The sequence below is a fragment of the Neovison vison genome, chromosome 1, assembly GCF_020171115.1.
Source record: "Neovison vison isolate M4711 chromosome 1, ASM_NN_V1, whole genome shotgun sequence".
In the NCBI taxonomy this organism is placed as follows: domain Eukaryota; kingdom Metazoa; phylum Chordata; class Mammalia; order Carnivora; family Mustelidae; genus Neogale; species Neogale vison.
Window position 1 is genome coordinate 87921776 of NC_058091.1, and position 21967 is coordinate 87943742.

Below are 21967 nucleotides of genomic sequence, written 5' to 3' on the forward strand. Positions count from 1 at the left end.
TCCTTTCAGTGGCATCTGAAACATCTGAGTCTCTGCTGCATGACAGTCCCATCTCAGTCCAGCAGCATCTCTTTCCAAACCACAGCCTTCTCAGTGACAAACATGAGGGAGATGAGAAAAGAGGGTGCTTTCTCCACAGTCCTATTTTCTCACTCCTTTACCTGCCTGTGCCCCTACTGGTGCTCATTAGTGTGGTCAGGCCCTCCTGCAGTTCTCTCTTTCTAGCGCCTCAGCAGCCCAAGTACTAACGCCAAATAACCAGAGCCTCATCCTAGTACTCTTCCCACATTTTCATTACTGTTTCTCATTTTCCCATCTCTAGGTCTGTTTCAACATGGGACAGATCACATTAGCCAAAAAATTGGCCAGGCAAGCCCTTCGACTGCTGAAAAGGAGTTTCCCTTGGACCTGGTTTGGTGTCTTTTTCCAAACATTCCTGGAAAAATATTGGCGTTCCTGTTCACTAAGCGAATCTCCAGACAACCCTAGTGAGAAGTGAGGAGTCTAGCCAAGTCATCCCTTTCCCTTTAGGACCTGAGAACTAAACTAGGATGGGGCCTGGAGTGTTGCCTCTATTGACCTAAGACTCCTCTTTCAAACCTGTAACACTTCCAGTTACACCACTCTCTGAGCCAGTGAAATGTAGTAGAGTGAATACTTCTTTTGTTTTTGAGCATAGTATTACTCTGTGTTTTTCAAATAAAGATACATATTACCCTGTCTCTTTCAAATCAAGATACATATATGTATGTGTATATACATGTATACATATATATACATTTATGTAACAATATTATTTCTGATATGCATACAAAATATTTCATTGCCATCCAGTTATTGAGCTATAACTTGTAGGAAATATATTCAAAATAGCAATTCAAAGAACAACCCTTTTAAAAACACTTCTTCGAATTTTTTTAATCAAGAGGGATGTTTTGGGGCACCTGACTGACTCAGTAAGAGCACAGGACTCAATCTCAGGGACATGAGTTCAAGTCCCATGCTGGGTCGACTTTAAAAAAAAAAGGGGGATGGTTTAAAAAGTCTTATGGGGATCCCAGGAATATGTCTGAGTTTGAACGTCTGTAGATGGCCCCCGATGAATAGATTTGGATTTTTATGGGGAGGGACAGCAGGCACTTGTGCGGACTAAGGACAAACTAAGTGCTCTGTGCTTCACAGCAATAAGAAGAAGCTGGCAGTCCTGCAGCAGCAGGTCCGCTGCCTCTCCTTGCTCGGGCAGCTCTATAACCTGGACACCACAGCCAGCAGCCGCAGGTTTGCCTGCCTCGCCACTCTCATGCAGAAGAATTCTGCTGAGGAATTTGCAGATGAAGCCCAGGTAAGCAAGTCCTTGCTTTACCTCTGGACATCACTCAGAAACTTAAAATGCTAAGGAGAGAGATTCTGAGTTTAGCATGGCTCCACAATAACCAGACTCTATAAGACATACTGATTGTATGTTTGAGCAGCATTTCCCACATTACAGATGAGTTCTTTTAGATGGATTTTAGATGGGTTTCCAGGCATGGCTGTCTGTGTGTTCCCTGAACTGAATGTCAGCTTTGGTGTGTATATTCAGAAGAACATTTGACGCGTGGAGGGAGGTAGGGAATAGATCACAGCCTTCATTGGATTCTCAAAGGAGTCCACGATCTAAAGAAGGATTTGAACTGCTGACTTAGGAAAAAAGAAGGAGGGGAAATATCTTCCTAACTTTAGTGTCCGTCTGTCTGTCTTATCTTTTTTTATCCATCTATTCAATAAATACTTGATGAATATGCATTATGTGCCAGGCCCTGGTCTTGGTTCCAGGGAAACACACAACAAATAAGTGAAATATATGGAATGTTAGTTGATAATAAATGCAGTGGAGAAAAATTAAATGGAGGCAAGGAGCCATGGGGTTCTGGGAGAGCTGGACAATGGGGTGCAGTTTTAAACAAGATGGTAGGAAAAGCCTCAATAAGCAGGTGACATCTGGACAAATATCTGAAGGAGGTGAGAAAGTAAGCCATATGGCTATCAGGGAGAAGAGTGCACCGGCAGAAGGCACAGTGGTGCACGAGGCATGCTGTCCATGTTTGAGGAACAGTGAGGAAGGGAGGAGACAGAAGCAGGAGGTGAGTCAGAGAGCCAGGAGAGGGTGGATGGCAGATGGTGTAGCCTTGTGGGCCACTATATGGGTTTAGACTTTTACACTACAGAAGATGGGAAGTAAGTGGCAGGTTCTGAGAAGAGAAGTGACAGTCTATTTATATTTTAATAGAGTCATTTTGTCTCCTGTATTGAGAATCAACTGAAGGAGGCAAGAGAGGAAGCAGGGAGGCAAGTTAGGAGACTATCCCAGCAATACAGGCAAGAGATAGTTGGCTTGGATAGTTGTGGTGGCAGAGGAAGCAGGAGGAGTGGTCTTCAGTCAAGAGAGAACCAACAGGACTCACCAAGTGGATCATTTCTGGGATGGGAGAGAAAAAGGAGTCAAGGATAATCCCAAGATTTGCAATCTGGACTTCTAGAGGAATAGAGATGCTCTTAATTGGGATGGGACAGTCTGCACAAGGAACAGATTTGGGGAAATACTGAAGCCAGGTATTAGACATGTTTAATTTGAGGTGTCTATTAGACATCTAGATGGAGATGTTAAGTAGGCAGTTGAACATATGAATGTGGGGTGCATGGGAGTGGTCTGGACTGGAAATAGAAATTCAGGGATCATCAATGTTTAAAGCCATGAAACTAGGTGAGCTCTCTGAAGGAATGAAAAAAGGTCCAAGGACTGAGTTAACAGCTCCATTGTTAAGACATCAGGGTCATAAGGAGAAATCAGTAAAAGAAACTGAGCAGTTGCCAAAAGAATATGATGTCCTCAAAACCTAGTGAAGACAGTGTTTCAAAAAGAAAGTCTTTAATGATGTCAAATGTGCAAATACTTAGAATAGACATCTAGGCAGCAGTTCTGAAGAGTTCTAAGGAACAAGTATCAGAGGACTTCATTAGAGAAAACATTGAAGTACAGTTTGTCCAGTGTCTTGAAGGGGAAGTTTGGGATCAGAGAACAAGAAGAGGGGCAGGTAGAGAAAGTGGTTTGTTTAAAGATCAGGCAGTGGGAATGATCAAATTAGAAGTGTGGGAGCAACAAGGAGTGTGTTTTCATAGCAGGAGTCGGGGAGAGTGATAGGGATGCCAGTAGTCCCCTGATCAGGTGGGCAGCAAGGCACCATAGTGGGCTCTTAGCAAAAAAAAAAAGGGACAAGATGAAAGTTTAAGGTGAATGTACAGTCAGAATATTTTGCCCCATGTTTGTTGTCCCACAGGTTGTCTCTACCTATGTGGCCCTATCCCAGTTCTCCCAGAATATGGGTGACAGAGACAAGTGGCTACAGTGTGAGCAGATGGCCATTCAGAAAAGCAGCCTATGTTGGTTCTCCAGGGAGGGATTATTGGCCACAGCCCGGCTCATGCAGGCCTTAGCCTACACCAAGCTCTGCCTTGGCCATCTTGACTTCTCCATCAAGCTGGGTAACGGGGCTTGGAGCTGGTGGGGCTAGGGCTTTTAGAAAAGCCAAGTTCACCACTAGGCCTCATACAATGCTCTTTGACCTCCTTAGGTTTTCAAGCTCATGAGATATGCAGACACCTCAAGAAACCAGCTCTGGAGAATCTGGTTCTTTCAGTTCTCTTCAGATCTGCATTTCTAAAGAAGAAGTATTAAGATCATTTTCTGCCATTTGCATTTGTTGTCTAAGAGGGGAGGGTATGGTCTCCCAAGGAAGTTTGAAATGGAGAGGGAGATGCTATTCCATTTCTTACATCCAGGGCTGTCTCTTCTCTAATCATTCCAGGAAGCATTGTCTTTAAGGGTGGGGTTTAAGAGTGGAAATGCATATTCCTCCTTCTCCTCTCCCTCTCTTCTGCCTCCCCCTTTTCCTCCCTCTTCTCCTTCATTTCTCCACAGGGGGTAGGTAATTGCAATAGCTCAAGAAAGAACCTAGATACTGGCTCAGGCATTTTCCTACTTCCTTTGCTTAGAGGCAGGTCTGATTTCAGGCACAAACAACTTCTGTATAAATAGAGATAAGGCGAGAAGATCTCTAGGGGGTGTTAGGCTACTTTGGAGATAGAAGATCCCCTCCTCTCCTCTACCATCCTCCCCACGTCCTAGCTGGTCCATGTGGCTCTGTCTCTTGGCAGATTTGATCTATGTGTCCGTGTGCTGGAGAGTCAATGGGCACTCATTTCCCAGAGTCATGATGTCCTTGGCCTGGCCTGCTTCTATTCTGCTTGCTTAGATCTACTGCTCTATGGAAAAGGTAAATCTTGTGCAGGGCTCTGCTATACTCCTGAAGGATTCAGACCTAGATTAGGGCCCTGTGTTTGGAACACAGGTAGTCATGAGCCTGTCCCTTTGTCATGTCCATGATCCTAGCCCCTGGTTTCTTAAAGTCTAAAAACCATATTGTGACTCAGGGCGTCTGTGTTTCAGATGTTATCTGTTCTCCTGTACCACACACCTTCTATACCAGTTCCTACACTGACAACTGATCCTAGCCTGGTTACCTTTTCTGTCCACAGGATTGCTATGCCGGTCCTTTGGCGAGTGTCTGCATTTCATTCAACACTGTGAGCACAGCTGCATCCTAAACTCTCAGAGTAATGTCATGCTGGGGGTCCACTCATCTCTGGCCATGTGGTAATGTGGGGTACCAGAGTCTTACTTGGTGGGAAAGGGCAGCAATAGAAACTTAAGGATACCATGGAGTCCTTTAAGCTACTGCCTTTTACAAACCCTCTCGGCAGGGCTATTCTGCCTCTGTGCCTTTCTAAAGACCTTTACCTCTCATCCCTCCCATCTTATTAGAAGGGTTCTTTATGTCCCTGAGCAGGTTTGGGCATAGGTTGAGGGTTAAGTTTAAGGTTACAGTGAAGTGCTGGATAACCCATGGTCTCCATTTAAGTCTCCTTCATGTGAGTTAGTAGCATTGGCCACTGGCCAGCATCACAGTTCTGACTGTCCAGGAGGACTTAGAGCCTTAAAGCTATGATGGCTCTATGAGAGAGCAGGGGATGGAGATGAGATTCTTCCCTCCAGGTTTGCCCAGGACTCGCAGTGGAATCTGGTTGAGTACCACATCTCCAAGGCTCGCCAGTTGGTGAAAAGAACCAATGCCTCACTATTTGGTTCACATGGCTTTGTCCGATTCCTGGAGTGCCATGTGCTGATGTTACAAAAAATGCCAGAGGGTGTCTTCATGCATACTCCCCCAGAGACCCGCAGCCAAACCCTCAAGGTACCTGCTTCTCTCCTGTCCTTCACCTGACACCTAAGTTCTAGTTTGATCTCTCTGCCATCTGCATCTCTCCCTTACTCTTCTCCTTGCTGCCTCTGTCTCTCTTATCCCAACTCAAACCTTTTTCCTCAACTTAGAAACTCTTTCCACTTACCTCATGTACCCTCCCAGGTATTCTTGCATGGGCCAGGACTAGATTCCCTGACTTTCTTTTGCACAGCTACTACCCAATACCATTAAAATGTTAACATTTAATCCTTCTCAGTGCCCTCTGGCTGAGTTTGACACCTGTCCCTACAGCCCTGCCTTCTGCGTCTAAGGCATTCCAGTTCCCCTGTAGCTCAAAACCAACTCTCTGGGTCTGCTTTGCCATGAGTCACTCTTCCCTGCCCCTTGAGCCCTGAGTGAGTATGCTGAGTGGGCACTGTCGTAAGTCCTGGTAGAGTGGAGTGGAGGAAGAAAGTATTCATCCTTGAGCTCACAGACTTCCCTCTCCTTTCAGTACTGTAAGGAGTTCTTCTCTCGATGTGTGACCTGCCCAGTCTATCACCAGTGGGTCTCTGAGCTTAAAACCTTCATAATGAGATATGGACAGAGAGAATCCATGTCCTCCACTAATATTGCCAGACCTTTTGACACCTGCTTGACCACGATTTGGATAGAGGGAGAATTCCTGGAGGAAAACAACTTCTTTGGAAGAAATTTAGGAATGCAGAGTAAGCATTCCTTCCTGGAACCTTTGTCTCAGAGATGTTGCAAACAGGCTCGGATTCTTACAGACTGTCAAAGGCCGCTCCAAAGAAGGGAGACACAGAGCTATAAGGACTTAGTCCTTGCTCTGCAGATAATTATCATCCTCTCACTAGCTCTGGACCCAGCCCAGACAGACAGTGGCCTTTTATCATTAAACAGTATGACCCCTTCTCTCAGCCCTTTGTTCCAACATCTGTGACCCATGGGCATAGAAAGTTCCTCCTTGGTCCCAGCTTAAACAGATAGATTGTTTCCATGGAGTATCTGGATGGTCACTAAGGGAGAAAGAAGGCCTTAGCATCCACAATGTAATATCTATGAAGGTTAATGGTAAAATGTGGGCAAGAAAAAGAGGAAAGAATAGAGTTCCTTACCTCAGGGCTAGAAAATCTCCTCCTTTTCTAGGGCCATAAGTTAGGTTCATAATTGCTGAGGACATTCTTTGGGGCTTATGATATTGTTTCTGCTCCTGCTTTCAGGATTTGACAGAGTGTCTGATGTCAAGGAGAATAAGGATGAAGAAATTCAAGAATGTGTATGTTAAAAAAAATTATCTGAAGGGACCATGGTTCTCTTGCTGTATATGACACAAAGAAATGACCCAAGTTCTCCTTTTTAAGATACTGTATAGTGTACATATTCAATATACTAGCTGTTTATGGTCATCACTATCTTTAGCTTTGTCAAAATAAAAGCCTATGTTTCTGAAGCATGAAACTTATATATCTCTTTCTTAACTCTTAACAGTCATTGGCACAACTGAGACAGAAATTAGAACCAGCAGTAGACTGGAGGCCTGGGAGGCTTTGAGATGAACTGATTGCTTCTTACATAAGGCGACATCCATTAGCAGATGGAAAACAGAGCCCTAATACAGAGGCTGTGTTTACTTATGGAAAGCCGGCATTATGAGTGCTTTGATGATCTCTTGGCAAGGATGTAGTAATGGGCTCCTAAGAAGTCAAGGACTCTTTTGAGAGGTGCATAGGGCTGTGGGATTCCATTTCTCTTTTACACATTATGTCGTGGGGATTCCCATGTGAAACTGAAACTGCCAAGGTGTATATGACTCTAGCTCTCTTTTTATTCTCCCTTTTTAGAGCCGCTACCTTTGTACTTTTATCCATTTGATGGCCTTTCTTACACAGAGCCTCATCTTCCTACTAATTTCTTATACTTTACAACTCAATCATCTAGTGTTCATGGAGTCTGTTAAATAATGTTATGAGAGCTACCATTTATTGTTCTCTTACTCTGTGCCAGCCTGAGTGCTCAAAATACATTCTTTAAATCCTTCAATCAACTCTGTGAAGCAAGTACTTTTATTATCTCCATATTACAGATGAAGAAACTGAAGCTTAGAAAGATCTTATTCCAGAAAACACAGCCACAAAATGGTGGAGCTGGGATTCTAACTCAAATTTGATTCCAGAGTTTTGCACTAGGCTATAGAAGCTTTCATAGGACCTAGCCTATGGTAAGTTATCCCATACCCAGTCTTCAATATTCTATTCAAATGACCATCAGAACTTTAAGGACAGGCAGTGAGGTGTTTGGGAAAAGGAACCCTGTACTTGGCATTTTAATCATGCTGTCTGGTCTGTCTCCTCTCCCCCACAGTCGCTTTACCCCTGTCCTCTTGTTACCCTCCCTCCACTCCCTCTACTGCCATCCTACTCCCTCTTCCATTCCTCTGTCTCTTACCTCTTTTTCCTTTGTCCTTCTCTCACACCCTCCCCCTCTTTTAATTTCTCCCCCTCCTTTAATTTCTGAGAGGCAATACAGACTAGTGGTAAAGAACAAGGACTCTGGAGCCAGACAGCCTGGGTTCAAATTCTAACTCTGCTACTTACTATGTTAATTCTAGCATATAATTCATCTTTTTTATGCTTCAGTTTCCCTCTCTATAAATGAAGATAAAAACACTTAGAACAGTACCTGGCACAAAATAAGCACTCAATAAGTATTAGCTATTATTACCAATTTAATTTTTATGTTTAAATATAGATTATACATTTATGTGGCGCAAAATTCAAAAGGAACAAAAGTGTCTAACAATGAAAGTCTTTCCCATTCCTGTCCTCCAGCCACCAATTCCCCTTCCCAGAGCTGATCTGTGTTACCACTTCCTTGTGCATCCTTGCAAAATCATCTGTGCACATGCAAGCTATATTGTATATTTACAGCACCCGTGGTTCCCACAAAGGCACTACCTAGTCATACTGTGTTGCTTCTTTCTTTTTCCTTTCCTTCTTTGCCATTTGTTTTCCTTTTGGCAATTTTTAAAATTGAGATAGAATTCACCATTTAAAAAGATACACAATTCAAGTGGCTTTTAGTAGATCACGAAGTTGTGCAACCATATCACTATCTAATTCCAGAACATTTTAATCACCCCAAAGGGAACTCAATCTATGCCCATTAGCAGTCCCTACCCAGTTCCTTCCTTCTGTCTCTATAGACCTGCCTTTTCTGGACATTTCATATAAATGGAATCATAATATATGCCATTTATGTCTGAATTCTTCCACCTAGCATAATCTTTTCAAGGTTGGTCCGCATTGTAGCATTCCTTTTTATGGTTGCATAACATTCCATTGTATAGATATGCCACATGTCATTTATCCATTCACACCAGCTTATGGATACATGGGTTGTTTCCTCTATTTGACTATTATGAATAATACTTCTATAAACATTTGTGTGCAAGCTCTTGTATGAACATATATTTTCAGTTATCTTGGGTATATGCCTAGGAATGAACAGAAACTCTATGTTCAACTTTTTAAGCAACTGTCAAACTATTTTCCAAAGTAGCTATACCATTTTACGTTCCTACCTGTGAAGATACCAGTTTTCCACATCCTCACCTCACCAGCACTTGTTATTCTCTTTTTTAAAGATTTTATTTATATATTTTGAGGAAGAGGGAGAGAGAGAGAGAGAGAGCGCGCATATGCAGGTTGAGGGGCAGAGGCAAAGGGATAGAGAAAATCTCAGGCAGACTCCACACTGATCCTGGACCCCAATGCAGAGCTTGATCTTAAGATCCTAAGATCATGACCTGAGCTGAAACCAGAAGAATGCTCAATTGAGCCACGCAGGCATCCCCGCTTCTTTTTTTGATACAGGTATTCTAGTGAGTATGAAATGGTATCTCATTGTGGTGGTGATTTGCATTTCCTTTATGACTAATGATGTTGAGCATTTTTATGAGCTTATTGACCACTTGTCAGTCTTCTTGGAGAAATGTCTTTTGGAATCTTCTGCCCATTTTTTATGGGGTTACATATATTTTTATTGTGGAGCTTTTAAAAATATATTCTAATACTAGACCCTGATCAGATTTGATTTACACATATTTACTCTCATTCTGTGAATTGTCTTTTCACTTTCATGACAGTATCATTTTGGAGCACAAAAGTGTTATCTTTTCATGAAGTATAATTTGTCTGGGTTTTGTTTTTTGGTTGCTTGCACTTTAAGCGTTATATCTTAAAGATTGCAAAGGTTTATGCTTCTGGTTTTTTTCCCTAGGTTTTATATGGTTTTAGCTCTTTTAGATCTTTGATTCGTTTTGAGTTAATTTTTGCATATAGTATGAGGTAAGTTTCCAGATTCGTTCTTTGCATGTGGATATCTATTTGTCTCAACACTATTTGTTAAAAAAAGACTATTCTTCTCCCCCACTTAAATGATACTCTTTTTAATGTATGGTTTTGTTAGATGTTTGGGTCTACTTCTGAACTCTCAGTTCTGTCCCATTGTTCTATGTGTCTGTCCTTATGCCAGTACACACCATCTTGATTGTTGTAGTGTTATAGTAACTTTTAAAATCAGGAATATGAGTCCTCCAATTGTATTATTATTTTTCAAGATTGTTTTAGCTATTCAGGGACCTTTGCATTTCTATATGACTTTCAGGATTAGCTTGTCAATTTCTACAAAAAGGGCAGCTGTAATTTTGACAGGGATTGAGTTGAATCTGTAAGTAAATTGAGGAAGAATTGCTATCTTAACAATATTAAGTTTTCTGATCCATGAAAATAGATCAGACATATTTAGGTCTTTTTAAATTTCTTTCAGTGTTTTATAGTTTTCAGTGTAGAGGTCTTGAAATTTTTTGTTAAATTTGCGCCTAAATATTTTATTATCCTTACTCTGTTGTAATGGATTGTTTTCTTAATTTCATTTTTGAGTTGTTCACTGCTAGTTCATAGAAATAGAACTGATTTTTGTATATTGATTTTGTATTCTGGAACTGCTAAACTCATTTATTAGCTCTGGGGTTGTTGGATTTTTTTGTGTGTATGTGTGGATTCCTTAGGATTTTGTATATTCAAGATCATGTCATCTACAAATAGAAATAGTTTTACTTTTTCCTTTCCAATCTGGATGATTCTTGTTTCTTTTTCTTGCCTAATTACTCTCTCAAGAACCTATAGCATTGAATGACAGTGGCAAGAGTGGACATCTTTGTCTTGTTCTCAGTCCTAGGGACAAAGCTTTTAGTTTTACACCTTTAGGTATGATGTTACCTGTAAGTGTTTTGTAGATGCCCTCTGTCATCTTTGAGGAAATTTCCAGCTCTTCCTAGCTTGTTGAGCATTTGTATCATGATAACGTATTGGATTTTGCCAAGTGCTTTTTCTGTCCTCTTTTGAAAGGATCATGTGGTTTTGGTCCTTTTTTCTATTAATGTGGTATGTCTTAGTGATTTTCATGTGTAGAACCAATTTTGCATTCCGGGGATAAATCCCACTTTGTCTTGGTATATAATCCTTTCTATTTATTGCTAGAGCCTATTAGCTAGTATTTTTTGTTGAGGATTTTTGTATCTGTATTCATAAGAGATGTTAATCAGTAGTTCTCTTGTCATCTCTTTGTCTGATCTTTGAATCGAGGTAAAATTGTCCTCATAGAATGAGGACCTGCCTCTTCTACTTTTTGGAAGGTCTTGCGAAGGATTGGTTTTAAAACTCTTAATGTTTGGTAGAATTCACCAGTGAAATCATCTGGGCTTGGGCTTCTCTGTCTGGTAAGTTTTGTGATTATTAATTAAACCTCTTTAGTTGTTATAGATCTATTGAGATTTTCTATTTAATTTTGAGTCACTTTCAGTAGTTTGTGTCTTTCTAGGAATTTGTCCATTTCATCTAGGTTATGTATTTTGATGAAACATGATTGTCCACAATTTTTCTTATAATCCTTCTAGTCTCATAAAGTCCATAGTGCTCCCTTTACTTTCATTCCTCATTCAGTAATAAGAGTCTTCTCTTGTTCTTTTGGCAAAGAAAGTAAACTTAGCTAAGATTTGTCAATTTTGTGGATCTTTTCAAAGAACCAATACTTGGTTTTGCTGATTTTTCCCCTTTATATGTTCTCTATTTCATTTATTTCTGCTCCAATCTATTATTTCCTTCCTTCCACTTGCTTTGGGTTTAGTCTGCTCTTCTGTTTCTAGTTTCTTCAGGTGGAAAGTTAGGTTGTTGATTTGAGATCTTTATTTTTTTTTAATATAAAGTATTTACAGCTATAGATTTCCCTCTAAGCACAGACTTTGCTGAATCCCCTTAGTTTTGCTGTGTTATATTTTTTAATTCATTCCTCTTAAAGTATTTATAATTTCTCTTGTGGTTTCTTCTTTGACCCGCTTGTTATTTAGAAGTGTGTTGTTTAATTTCCACATATTTGTTAGTTTCCAAAATTTATTTCTATTATTTCTAATTTCATTCCCTTATAGTCAAAAAGCAACTTTGTATGATCTCAGTCCTTTTAAATTTATCGAGAATATGTTTATGGTCAAATATGTTGTCTACCCTGGAGAATGTCACATGTGTACTTGAGAAGAATGTGTATTGCATTTTGCTGTTGTTTAGTGGAGTATTCTACAGATGTCTATTAAGTCTAGTTGGTTTTTACACTGCTGTTCATGTCTACCATTTCCTTGCTGATCTTCCACCTATCTACCTTGTTCTGCCTATTACTGAAAGTGGGATGTTGAAGTCTACAGTTATTACTATTTGTCTATTTCTCCCTTCAGTTCTGTCAGTTTTGCTTTATGTATTTTGAAATGCTGTTGGTAGGTACATATATATTTATAATTGTTAAATCTTCTTGATGGATTTACTCTTTTACCATTATAAAATGTCCTTTTGTCTTAATTCATATAACCACCCCACCTCTCTTTAGTTAGTTTGCGTGATACATGTTTTTCTATCCTATTACTTGGAACCTACTTGTGTTTTTGATTCTAAAGTTTGTCTCTTATAGGAAGCATGTAGTTGGATCATGAGTTTTTTTAATACATTCTGCCAATCTCTGCCTTTTAATTGGAATTTTATTTACATTCAGCGTGATTACTGATAAGATAGGATTTATGTCTGCCATCTTATTATTTGTTTTCTACGTGTCTGATGTCTTGTTTCCTTCTCTTTCTCCACTGTCTTTCATTATATTAAATACACAATTTAAATTTAATTTTAATTCCCTTGTCATTTCTTTTACTATATTTGTGAGGGGTTTTTCCCTTGCTATAGGGATTACAATTAACATTTTAATTTAAAACAATCCAGTTCTTATTTATACTAGCTTAATTTCAACAATATACAAAAACTTTGATCCTGTATAACTCCATTCCCTGCCCACTCTTTCGTATTATAAATGTCATAAAAGTTATAACTTAAATTGTGTGCCTGTCAACATAGATATGTAAATGCTACTTTATGAATACTGCTTTATGTGCTTTAAATGAACTACAAGGGAGGGAAAGCCAATTTTCTTAAGTAAAGATTCTTTGGGTTGATGCAAGCCATTGGTTTCCAGAGTTCTAAAAAAGTTGATTCTGGCTATTTTTGCCAGTTTTCTTATTGCTTTTATGGAACAGAGAATTGTTTTATAGAGAAAGAAAGCAAGCAGAGGGAGGGTAGGGGCAGAGAGAGAGGGGGAGAAAGAGAATCCTAAGCAGGTTCCATGCTCAGCAGAGCTCAATGCAGGGCTCAGTCTCAGAACCCTGAAATCATGACCTGAGCTGAAATGAAGAATGAGATGCTTAACCAACCGAGCTATCCAGGCACCCCTGGAAGAGAGAATTTAAGGAGTTGTTATGTTCAAGCACTTGTTAGGATGAGCACCATGTGCTATATGTAAGTGATGAATCACTAAATTCTACTCCTGAAACCAGTATTACAATATATATTAACTAAGTAGAACTTAAATAAAAATTTGGGGGAAAAAAGTATTTTCTGCGTTCTTCAACCATTTTCTTTTAAATCGTTCTCAATGTACTTTTAATTTGCATTTCCCTTAGATTAAGTTAAACATCTTTACTAAGTTTATATTTCCTGTTTTGTGAGCTATATGTATATATCCTATTAAGTATTTGTTTTCTAATTGATTTGTAGGAGTTAGAGAAATGAGGTCTCTGCCTTTGTATGAGTTGCAGAACTTTTCCTCATTTTGTGTTTTATCTTTATTGTGCTTTTTTAGTGGAGAAAAAGATATCAGTCTTTTCTTGTTTTAATGTATCAATGAATTCTTTTATGGCTTCTGAGTTTTGTATAATAATTTAAACATATGGTCAAAATATAATCTCTAAAATAATCTCTAAGATTATTTTCACTATTCCCCCAGGGTCTTTCAAATATTTTTAAAAAATCAACTTTATCAAAATGCAATTTACATACAAGAAAGTGCACCTATTTTAATGATGGATTTTGACAAACATATACACCCACATACCACTACCACAATCATGATAGAAGATATTTCAGTCACTCCAAAAATTTATTTCAGCCTTCTCTACATTCATTATCCCCACCCCAGGCACACCATGAACACTAAATACTCTCAGTTTTTTCATTGTCTTTATATCTGTGATTATTTTCCCCTTGTTATTTCTTATTTGAGTAAGTTAGCTAACACTCTCTGTTTTATTTCATTTCATTTCAAAGAATAAGCTCTTTTATTTATGTATTATACAATTTTCCTCCTTTAAAATGATCTAGCAACTTGAGTAAGATGCTTAATTCTTGTTGAGGGTGTGACTTTTCCTCTGAGAACTTCTTTTTTTTTTTTTTTAAATATTCACCTCAGGCTTCACTTTTTTATTCCTCTGAGAACTTCTTTAGCTGCATTCAAAGGTTCTGATATGAAGCAATGGCCTTGTCATGTCACCTGCATTTTATTTGCTTTGTTTTCCTATGTTTCTTATGATAAAATTTAGAAGATCTGTATTTTCATCTCGGAAGTTACAGTTATAACTGAGAGATTCTGTTTGGTATTCATAGACTTTTACCATGAGCATTGATGGAATTAATATATTTCCCTTTCCTCCTTCCCTCTTCTCCACCAGCAAGTTGATCTTAGTATTTTCCTTTGTGTTATTAAATATGCTTTTACTTCTGTCAGGCTCTAAAAAGTTCAAACTACATTCAGACCAGAGTAACTTTTTCCCCAGACGGGTTCTTTTTAAATTTTATCCTTCCCTACCCTCATTGCCTCTCTTCCCCAGCAGGGAAGTCCCCAGTTATCTTAGCCAGGGAAAATAAGGGCTTAGTTGATTGGTGGGCAGCTGCCACCTCCACAAGGGACAGAAGTAAATTTGTGTTATGTCACAGGCTGAGACTCTATCAGGGGAAACTCAGAACATCCTGCCAGAGCTCCCTGAAAATAGCATCACTAGGCCTACCCAGCTGGAGCCCAGGGTACATGCTCTGCCTGTCCTTTCTCGGGTACCTAGACCAAACTCAGGGCCTCTCCAGATGGTGAAAAACACTTTAGGCCTAGCTCTCCATGACTGTAAAAAAAAATAATTTCCCAAGCACCCCCTTCTCTCCATTTGTCTTTCATCTCAATATGGGCCAATAGTTTCAAACTGAACAGTTTCATAAGAAATCCTGGCAGACATCTTAAAGGCCCTTCCACCCCCAGCCTGGACTAGCTTTCATTTACACTTGGCAATGACCACACCTTTACCTTTCATTCCCCTTCTTCCCATGCCATGCCTTTTCTCACTGGGCTCTTTCCAGGCTCCAGATTTCAGGCCAAAGAGTACAGTGCTACCATATGTCCACCCAGTTGAGAACTAGCTCTGATAAACAGGTCTGCAGAGGTCTTTTATCTCCTGGCACTTGAAACTCCTTGGTCCTGCCAAGGGATAGGCTTGGGATTTACTTCAGTTTCTGATCTTACTCCTGTTTTATTTATTTTTTATTTAAATTCAGTGTAGTTAACATATAGTGTATTATTTAGTGATTCATTGGTTGCATGTAACACCCAAATTAGTTAACATATATTGTATAGAATTTAGTGATTCATTGGTTGCAGGTAACACCCAAATTAGTTCAAGTGCCCTCCTTAATGCCCATCATCCAGTTACCCAATCCACCCACTCACCTACCCCCCGCCAACCCTCTGTATGTTCCCTTAACATCACTCCTATTTCTTTTCAACTTCATCTCTCCTACCACATCTGTCCTGAGTCTCCTTTCACTCATTATCCCATTCCTCCCATGTGTTGTCACATCAGAAGATACCGCCTATTTACAAGGTGCAGAGCAGAAGGCAGAAGAGTTTTCTAGACTAAAGCCAATGGCTCTCTAATTTAGGTACCGTGAAAAAGGCAGGAAATACTTCTGAAGAAGGCTTCTTAGTGTCCCTTGAATCAAACTCCATCATAGTATTCTGACCAGAGAATGAAACCTTGTCCCTACTGGCAGAACAGACAGGAGATCATGCAACACAAACCCTGGACCAGAATCTTCAGTTCTCATGCCATAGGAATAGTCAAACTCGGGCCCTTTCCTCCCCCTCAAACATCAAGAGCTCATATATTACCATTCAGAGTTTATTTAACTCAGTGTTATAATGGCAGAGGAACCAGCATGGGGGATTCCCAAGACACCTCAGTCACATTTAAGTCTCACTTTCCAGGTCAGAAAAGCCAAGATATTAGGTTAGAATCTAAAGTCCCTAGCTTCTCTGATATCCTAAGGGTTGAGGGCATGGGCTGGCTGGCTAGATGCACAGAGTTCTGGGGATGCTCTCCGTGAGTGTGCAGGAGGATGAACAGCTTAACTGGGTGGCGTTTGGCCATTCGGTGGATCCTGGGTTGGCTCACAGGAGGCCCCTCCACCCTTGTCCCTTCCAGGGAAGATGACTGTGGCATATGTCACAGGCTTAGAACACATTAATACCTTAGGAGGCAGAGGGGGAGATGAGGGTTGGGCTGGGGGTGGGGATTTCTCTGATGGGGGATCAAAAGGTATACTATAGGTGGTATTGTCAAAGGAAGGTGGTGAGTCGAGCCTAGCATATGGAACGTCCGATGGCAAATCAAGTCCCAGTCCAGAGTTACTGATGTGGTGGGCCACAGAGGAGGAGGCCTGTAACAAAAGCAGGCAAGTGAGACAGAGAGAAAATGCCTCCTTCTGCTCCAGTTCCCTTTGTGGGGGAAGCCCAAGATCACACTGGGTCTATCTCTCAAGTCCTGAGTATGTTGGTGGGTAAGAGGGATTCCCTTCGAATATTTTGAAGGCCTAACTTTCTTCCCAAATTGGGGAGGGTGAAATACCAAGGCGGGAAGGTAGAAGACAACTGGTACAAAGTTTACACCATTTAGGAAGAGGATATGGGCCCTGACTGGGTGTCAGTCTTTCTCCACCACCACCCCCTATCCTGGGACCTCTCAGTGAACTGGGCAGATGGAAGAGGAATTTGGCTGGGGGCCTGCAAAGGCCTCTTACCATGCCCCGAATTCCGCTGCTCTGAGGTTGGCCACGGACACCAAGCCTGTTCCCTAGGAAGACAGAGGATGGCACCATAGTCTGCTTCCCATCCTGGCTCAGAGCCCATCTCCTCCCTCCCTTCAGAAGTCCCTGAAGGCTCTTTCCTCGTCCAGACCCTTCATCTCACTCCTACCAGCATATCTTTCCCCAATGCCTCCCCAGATCTGCTGCAGCCTGCCAGGTGCCTCCCCACCCAATGACTGCTTCCAACTCCCTTCATCCTGCCTCAACACTCAGCCTTTCTCCTAAAACCCTTCTCTCAGCTCCTCTAGTCATCTGTTTATCCCACTGCCCACCCGGTCCAATTCCTCTCTGTCACCAGGACAGCTCCCACTGAATCTCCTCCTTCCTGTCCACCCCTCGTCTAGGAAATTCTAGGACCTGTGGGCCTTACTAAAGCTCAGACAAGCCCACCTACAGGGGACACAGACCTAGAGTCTGACATTGTGTATAAGACTAGCGGGTACACTACCAGCGGGGCTATGCTGGGGTCGGCTGGTGTATGGCTACCTACCTTTCCTCTTGGCCATCACAGCAAACAGCACCACTGCTGCCACCAGCAGGCTCAGCAGGACCACAGCGCCCCAGATCAAGGGGATGCTGAAGGACATAAAGGGATAGGCGAGCTCAGGACTGGACCAGGCAGGAAGCTGCTCACCAGGAACTCCAGAGCAGTGGAGAAGGGTGCTGTTCTTGGTGAGCCATGGTTGCAAGAAGAGGAATTGGGGGATGGAATGAGGAGGACAGACTCAAGCACAGCAGAAGAGAAACACATTATCAGGCTATCCTGGCCGAAGACCACCAGGATAAAGGGGTCATTGCTGAACTGGGATACACAGGCAGGTCTGCCTGACTTCCTGTCTGATCAGAGGTTCCCCAGGGGTGGAAGGAACCATGAGGTTTCCCCTTGAGTTAGCCTGGGGCTCTGAACAATCTTTCACTCCCCTTCCTACCACCACCCTTTTCCCAGCCACCGAATACAGCTCTTATCTGTACCTCTTCTCATCCTGGGTGGGTTCCGCAGGGCTGGCACTGCCCACAGTGTCTGAGGAGGAGCCATCAGCCAGAGTCCCAGTCTTATAGCTCTCCTTCTCTTTCAGTCGAGGAGCTGAGTCAGAAGGAAATATTAATGAGCATATAACTATGGAGGGCAGGGTACAGGCCTGTTGAGATCTGAGGGACTGGGGGAGTGGGGCTGAGGAAGCAGAGATCCCAAGTAAGTAACACAAATGGGGCTTGACATATTCCTTAGGGGCCTAATTCTGGAGATCAGGGATGGTCTCTTTCTGTCTTTACCTGTTAGTGACCAGACCCACTTTCCCCTCCACCACCAGATCCCAACCCTTGCCCCTGCCTTCCTTCCTTCACTTGCTCCTCCAGACCCCTGGCCTATCTGGCTGCTCAGACTATGCAGAATCAGCCATTGGGTAATCTATGCCTGCCTCCCCACCCCACCCCAGAATAGGTTCTCCACTCTTGTGTAGTGCCACTCAGTGGCAACCTTGCTCCTGGTGCTCATCAGTTGGTCTCTAAAGGGGCCTCAGCACAGCCTGCTAGACTTCTCCATATACCTGCAGCCATGGGACACCCGGCAAGCTGGATGAGCCCCATCCAAACCTCTGCCCTCAGGATCTAAGGAATTCTAACATCAACCCTAATGTGACACAAAGCCAGAAGACCCTTGCTGGGAGCCTTGCTCAGAGCCCAAGTCTTGGTTTTGTGACAAGGCTTCTATTGTCCTTACAGCACACTCAACTCTGGCTATGGGACTCAGGGTTGATTTCTCTGGGCCTGAGGATTTGTCTTGGGAACCTGGCCAGTCCTTCTAGACCCCCAGGATAGGGGTCTTATTCCCAGTGGCTCATGGTTCCTATCTCCCACCTCAAGCCAAACCAGGATCTGGAGAGGCCATGTTTCCCATTGCTGCATGTGTCCTGCCGTCCTGATGCCTACTAAGCCACCCATAACCTCCCTGAAAGCCACGCTCCGCTGGCTGGCCTGAGCATCTATCCTCTACAGCTGTTGGGGTCCCAGCACCCATCCCATCCTACAAGTTGGAGCTATTAGACCTTAGAGTGTCAAGGAAGGAGGAGGACAGAGGATGACAAAGACCACCAGGACCATATTTACAATATGAAATAACAACCATGGACCAGAGATGAGAGGGATACTAATGACAACTTAGTCTACACTAATAATTAGCAAATGGGGGGTAAACCAAGAAAAGGAAAAATGCCTTTCTTCATTTCATGGCTTGGGGGTTGGGCACAAATTACATGAGAAAGGAGGACCTAAAAATGAAAGGAGGACCTATCATCCACAAGAGAAAGATTGTAACAGTCTCCACTTCTGCAGGCAGCTGGCCATTTTCCCCTCCAGAACATTTTTTTTCTTATAACATCCAACTTTTCAGGAAAATTCCTTCTTCTACTTTAAAATTGTCTTTTAATAAATGCTTAGACCTTAGAACATTGTAGCCTATCAGAGAAAACTGTAGCCTATCAAAAGAAAGTACTTTCTAGACTCAAAATAGGATTGACAATACCAATAATCTATTAGTGACACTTTCCTCATTTTTAAAACAAAATGAGCTGGGAGTAATTCAGGCACCGAACGCACCCTGCTTAAAGGTGAGGCACATACTATATGCTCATGAAGACATTAAATAAAATACGGATTCAATAATTTTAAGCCATCAAACCCATTATAACAGGAGTAATAAACAGGAAGATTTAAAAAATGAATTCCAGGTTGATATGCCCAAATTAATGCTTTCTTTAAAACATTTCTTAGAGGGAAAAAATAGCATTAAGTATGTTGAAAATGCTGGATGAGGAGGCCAAGGCCATGGGTGAGGAAGGAGGATGTGCCTTCCAATGGAGAAACCCACTAGCATGGGAGGGGGGAGGGACCCACTGTCTGGCTGTTTTATCTCAGACTGCTCACCCAGTTTGGTTTCCGGTCCCTGGGGAGCAGTCAAAAATATCTCCTCCCAATTCCTCCTCTGCTAAGGGCCCCCATCCCCCAAGAGGTGCAGGTGGAGGCGGGGAAGGGCAATGGCCAGCCTAGGATAACTCACCTGGAGGGAGCACGTCCAGAGCGACTCTGTGCACCGTCTGGGGCCCTGTGGCCCCCTCCACCACGCAACCATACTCGCCCGCATCCTCCTCCTGCAGGGTAATCATCTCCACCTGGAGCAGGCCGCCCCCCAGGTCGGTGAGAAACATGCGTCCGCCACCCGGGGCTCTGCGATCCACAGCGGAGGACACCAAGGGCTGGCACCCCTCTGGCAAGAAGCGGCACCATACCTTCCGAGCCTTGATGTCCTGAGGCCGGTAGTGGCACTGCACCAGAATGGAGCCCCCCACGGGGGCCTGCAGCACCTCTGGGAAGGTGACCATGGAGCCCTGGCCTAGGGAAGGAAAGGATGTGGGAAGACTGGGCAGGAGCTGGAGAAACTTTCCAGCCCACCCACTGCCACAGGGGCACAGGGACAGAAAGGTCCACCTTCTAGGCCCTACAAAAGTTACTATTGCCACAATAATGCCAGTTATTCCTGGGCCTGGAGTGCAGTATGGGGGCCCAGGGTGCAGCTCCTTCTAACCTTACCTGCCAGTCCCAGGAGCAGCAGGAGTAGCAGGTTGGGGCCCATGGCGGGTCAGGCAGATGTTGGCTCTGGGGCTCGCCTGGCCACTGACACAGCATTCCCCAGGGAGCAGGAAACATCTGCCTCAGACAGTCACGTGGGGCTCTCAGTGGCCATGGGGTGGGAGGCAGGCGCTGGGGGCCCCTCCATGGGTGGGGATAAGGTGACTTTCAGAAGCCTGGTTGGTTCAATGCTTGGCAACTTGACCATGAGGGCCAGTAGGGGTGGGCAAGCAAGGCAGGGTGAGAAGGCGCAAGGACAGGCAGAACCCAGGCTCCTGGGTCCCAGCTAAGGAATGAGGTGGGAGGAGGACTGTGATAACTGGAAAGCAACAGAGAGAGAGGGAAACGAATCCTCAGGGTCTTCCAAAGATAAAATCCAGGATGCAGTGCTGTGAATGAGGAAGATGGAGTATTATTGTGGTTCTAACATCCGTAACGAGCCTGAGCTCTCAGGGGGCTGTCCAGTCCTACCGCACGACCTCACAGCAGGAGGCCCCCCTCCGCGGGCACCCTGGACGGGGCCTGCCTTCGTTCACTGTGCCCTGGCAGCGTGCACCCCCATTCTCCAGTTCTGGCAACCACATCCATCCTTTGATAATGACACTCCATTTCCTCTTCCCCTGTTCTCTGGAACTCCTTAACTAGTTGGTTATTGAACCTCATGGAGTCATCACATTTTCCTATCTTTCCTCTCTCGTTTTCCACCTTTTTGTCCATTTTGTTCTGATTGCGAGAAGACGCCCTCGTCTTTTTCATCCATCCCTTCTATTACTGTCTTGTAAGTGTTGATTTCCTTAGTATTTTCAATTTACAAGATTTCTTATTCTCCAGACATTTCTTATAGCATATTATTTTTGTTTCATGAATGGACTAGCCTGTCAGGAGACCATTCTCCATGGATATTTTCACATAGCTGCATGGTCTGGGTACTGATCAGGCTTTGTTCCAGTGTGATCGAATAGCAAACATGTCTTGAAAGTTAGAGTGTAACAGCTCCAGAGGGACTTGCTTAAACTTCCCTCAAGAAGATCTGTTTACCTTCCGGAGTAAAGGTGTCTCTCTCCCAAGAGAGGAAGATGGACCAATGCTGTTTATAAACTCCAGGCCTCATACTGGGAGGTTCCTCTCCCATGACACAAGCCCACTGCCGGCACAGGAAACATCTGGCCACCATTCACATTGCCCTGTGCAAAACTGGGGTTTGGCGGACCCTGCGCTGAATGTGGACGATAAACCTCCTGGCCTGGGACTCCAGGGGAAACAATGCTGTCCAGAGAGACGAGGGAAAGCAAGGTGGGGATGGCTGAAAGGGGTATGCTGCTCCTGAGCTAGACATCACACCTAGAAAAGGACGAAAGAAACCACCTTCGCTCCTTCCTCTCCCCTCCTTTCTCTACTTTTTCCCTCTCCCTCTGACTCCCTCCTTTCTTCAGGAGCAAGAGAGCTGCCAATGGGGCTTGGAAACAGGAGCCTGAGAAAGCCGGACAG

At 43.1% G+C, this 21967-nt stretch overlaps 2 protein-coding genes across 4 annotated transcripts in view; one reads left to right on the forward strand and one right to left on the reverse strand.

The window, feature by feature from the left end:
* The window catches only part of LOC122899450 (adenylate cyclase type 10-like), a 41255-nt gene extending 34667 nt beyond the window's left edge, over positions 1–6588 (forward strand). The window contains exons 24-32 of the mRNA XM_044237151.1: positions 323–495; positions 1183–1342; positions 3318–3522; positions 3612–3708; positions 4195–4313; positions 4576–4693; positions 5093–5291; positions 5794–6007; positions 6524–6588. Coding sequence (XP_044093086.1) covers positions 323–495; positions 1183–1342; positions 3318–3522; positions 3612–3708; positions 4195–4313; positions 4576–4693; positions 5093–5291; positions 5794–6007; positions 6524–6588 — 1350 coding nt within the window. The remainder of the gene's footprint in view (positions 1–322; positions 496–1182; positions 1343–3317; positions 3523–3611; positions 3709–4194; positions 4314–4575; positions 4694–5092; positions 5292–5793; positions 6008–6523) is intronic.
* A 9492-nt stretch (positions 6589–16080) lies between these two features.
* On the reverse strand, positions 16081–20483 carry TREML1 (triggering receptor expressed on myeloid cells like 1). 3 transcript variants are annotated; one of them, XM_044237180.1, is made up of 7 exons: positions 20441–20483; positions 19907–20243; positions 18449–18450; positions 17828–17924; positions 17346–17431; positions 16790–16842; positions 16081–16429 (listed from the first exon to the last, which is right to left on the reverse strand). In XM_044237180.1, exons 1-7 carry the CDS (start codon positions 20481–20483, stop codon positions 16118–16120), a joined length of 930 nt encoding a protein of 309 aa, XP_044093115.1. In that variant the 3' UTR covers positions 16081–16117. The 3 variants fall into 3 exon arrangements, with proteins under 3 accessions (XP_044093115.1, XP_044093108.1, XP_044093098.1); XM_044237173.1 differs by lacking the exon at positions 18449–18450 and having other exon boundaries at positions 19911–20243; XM_044237163.1 differs by lacking the exon at positions 18449–18450 and having other exon boundaries at positions 17828–17939; positions 19911–20243.
* Between the last annotated feature and the right edge of the window lie 1484 nt (positions 20484–21967).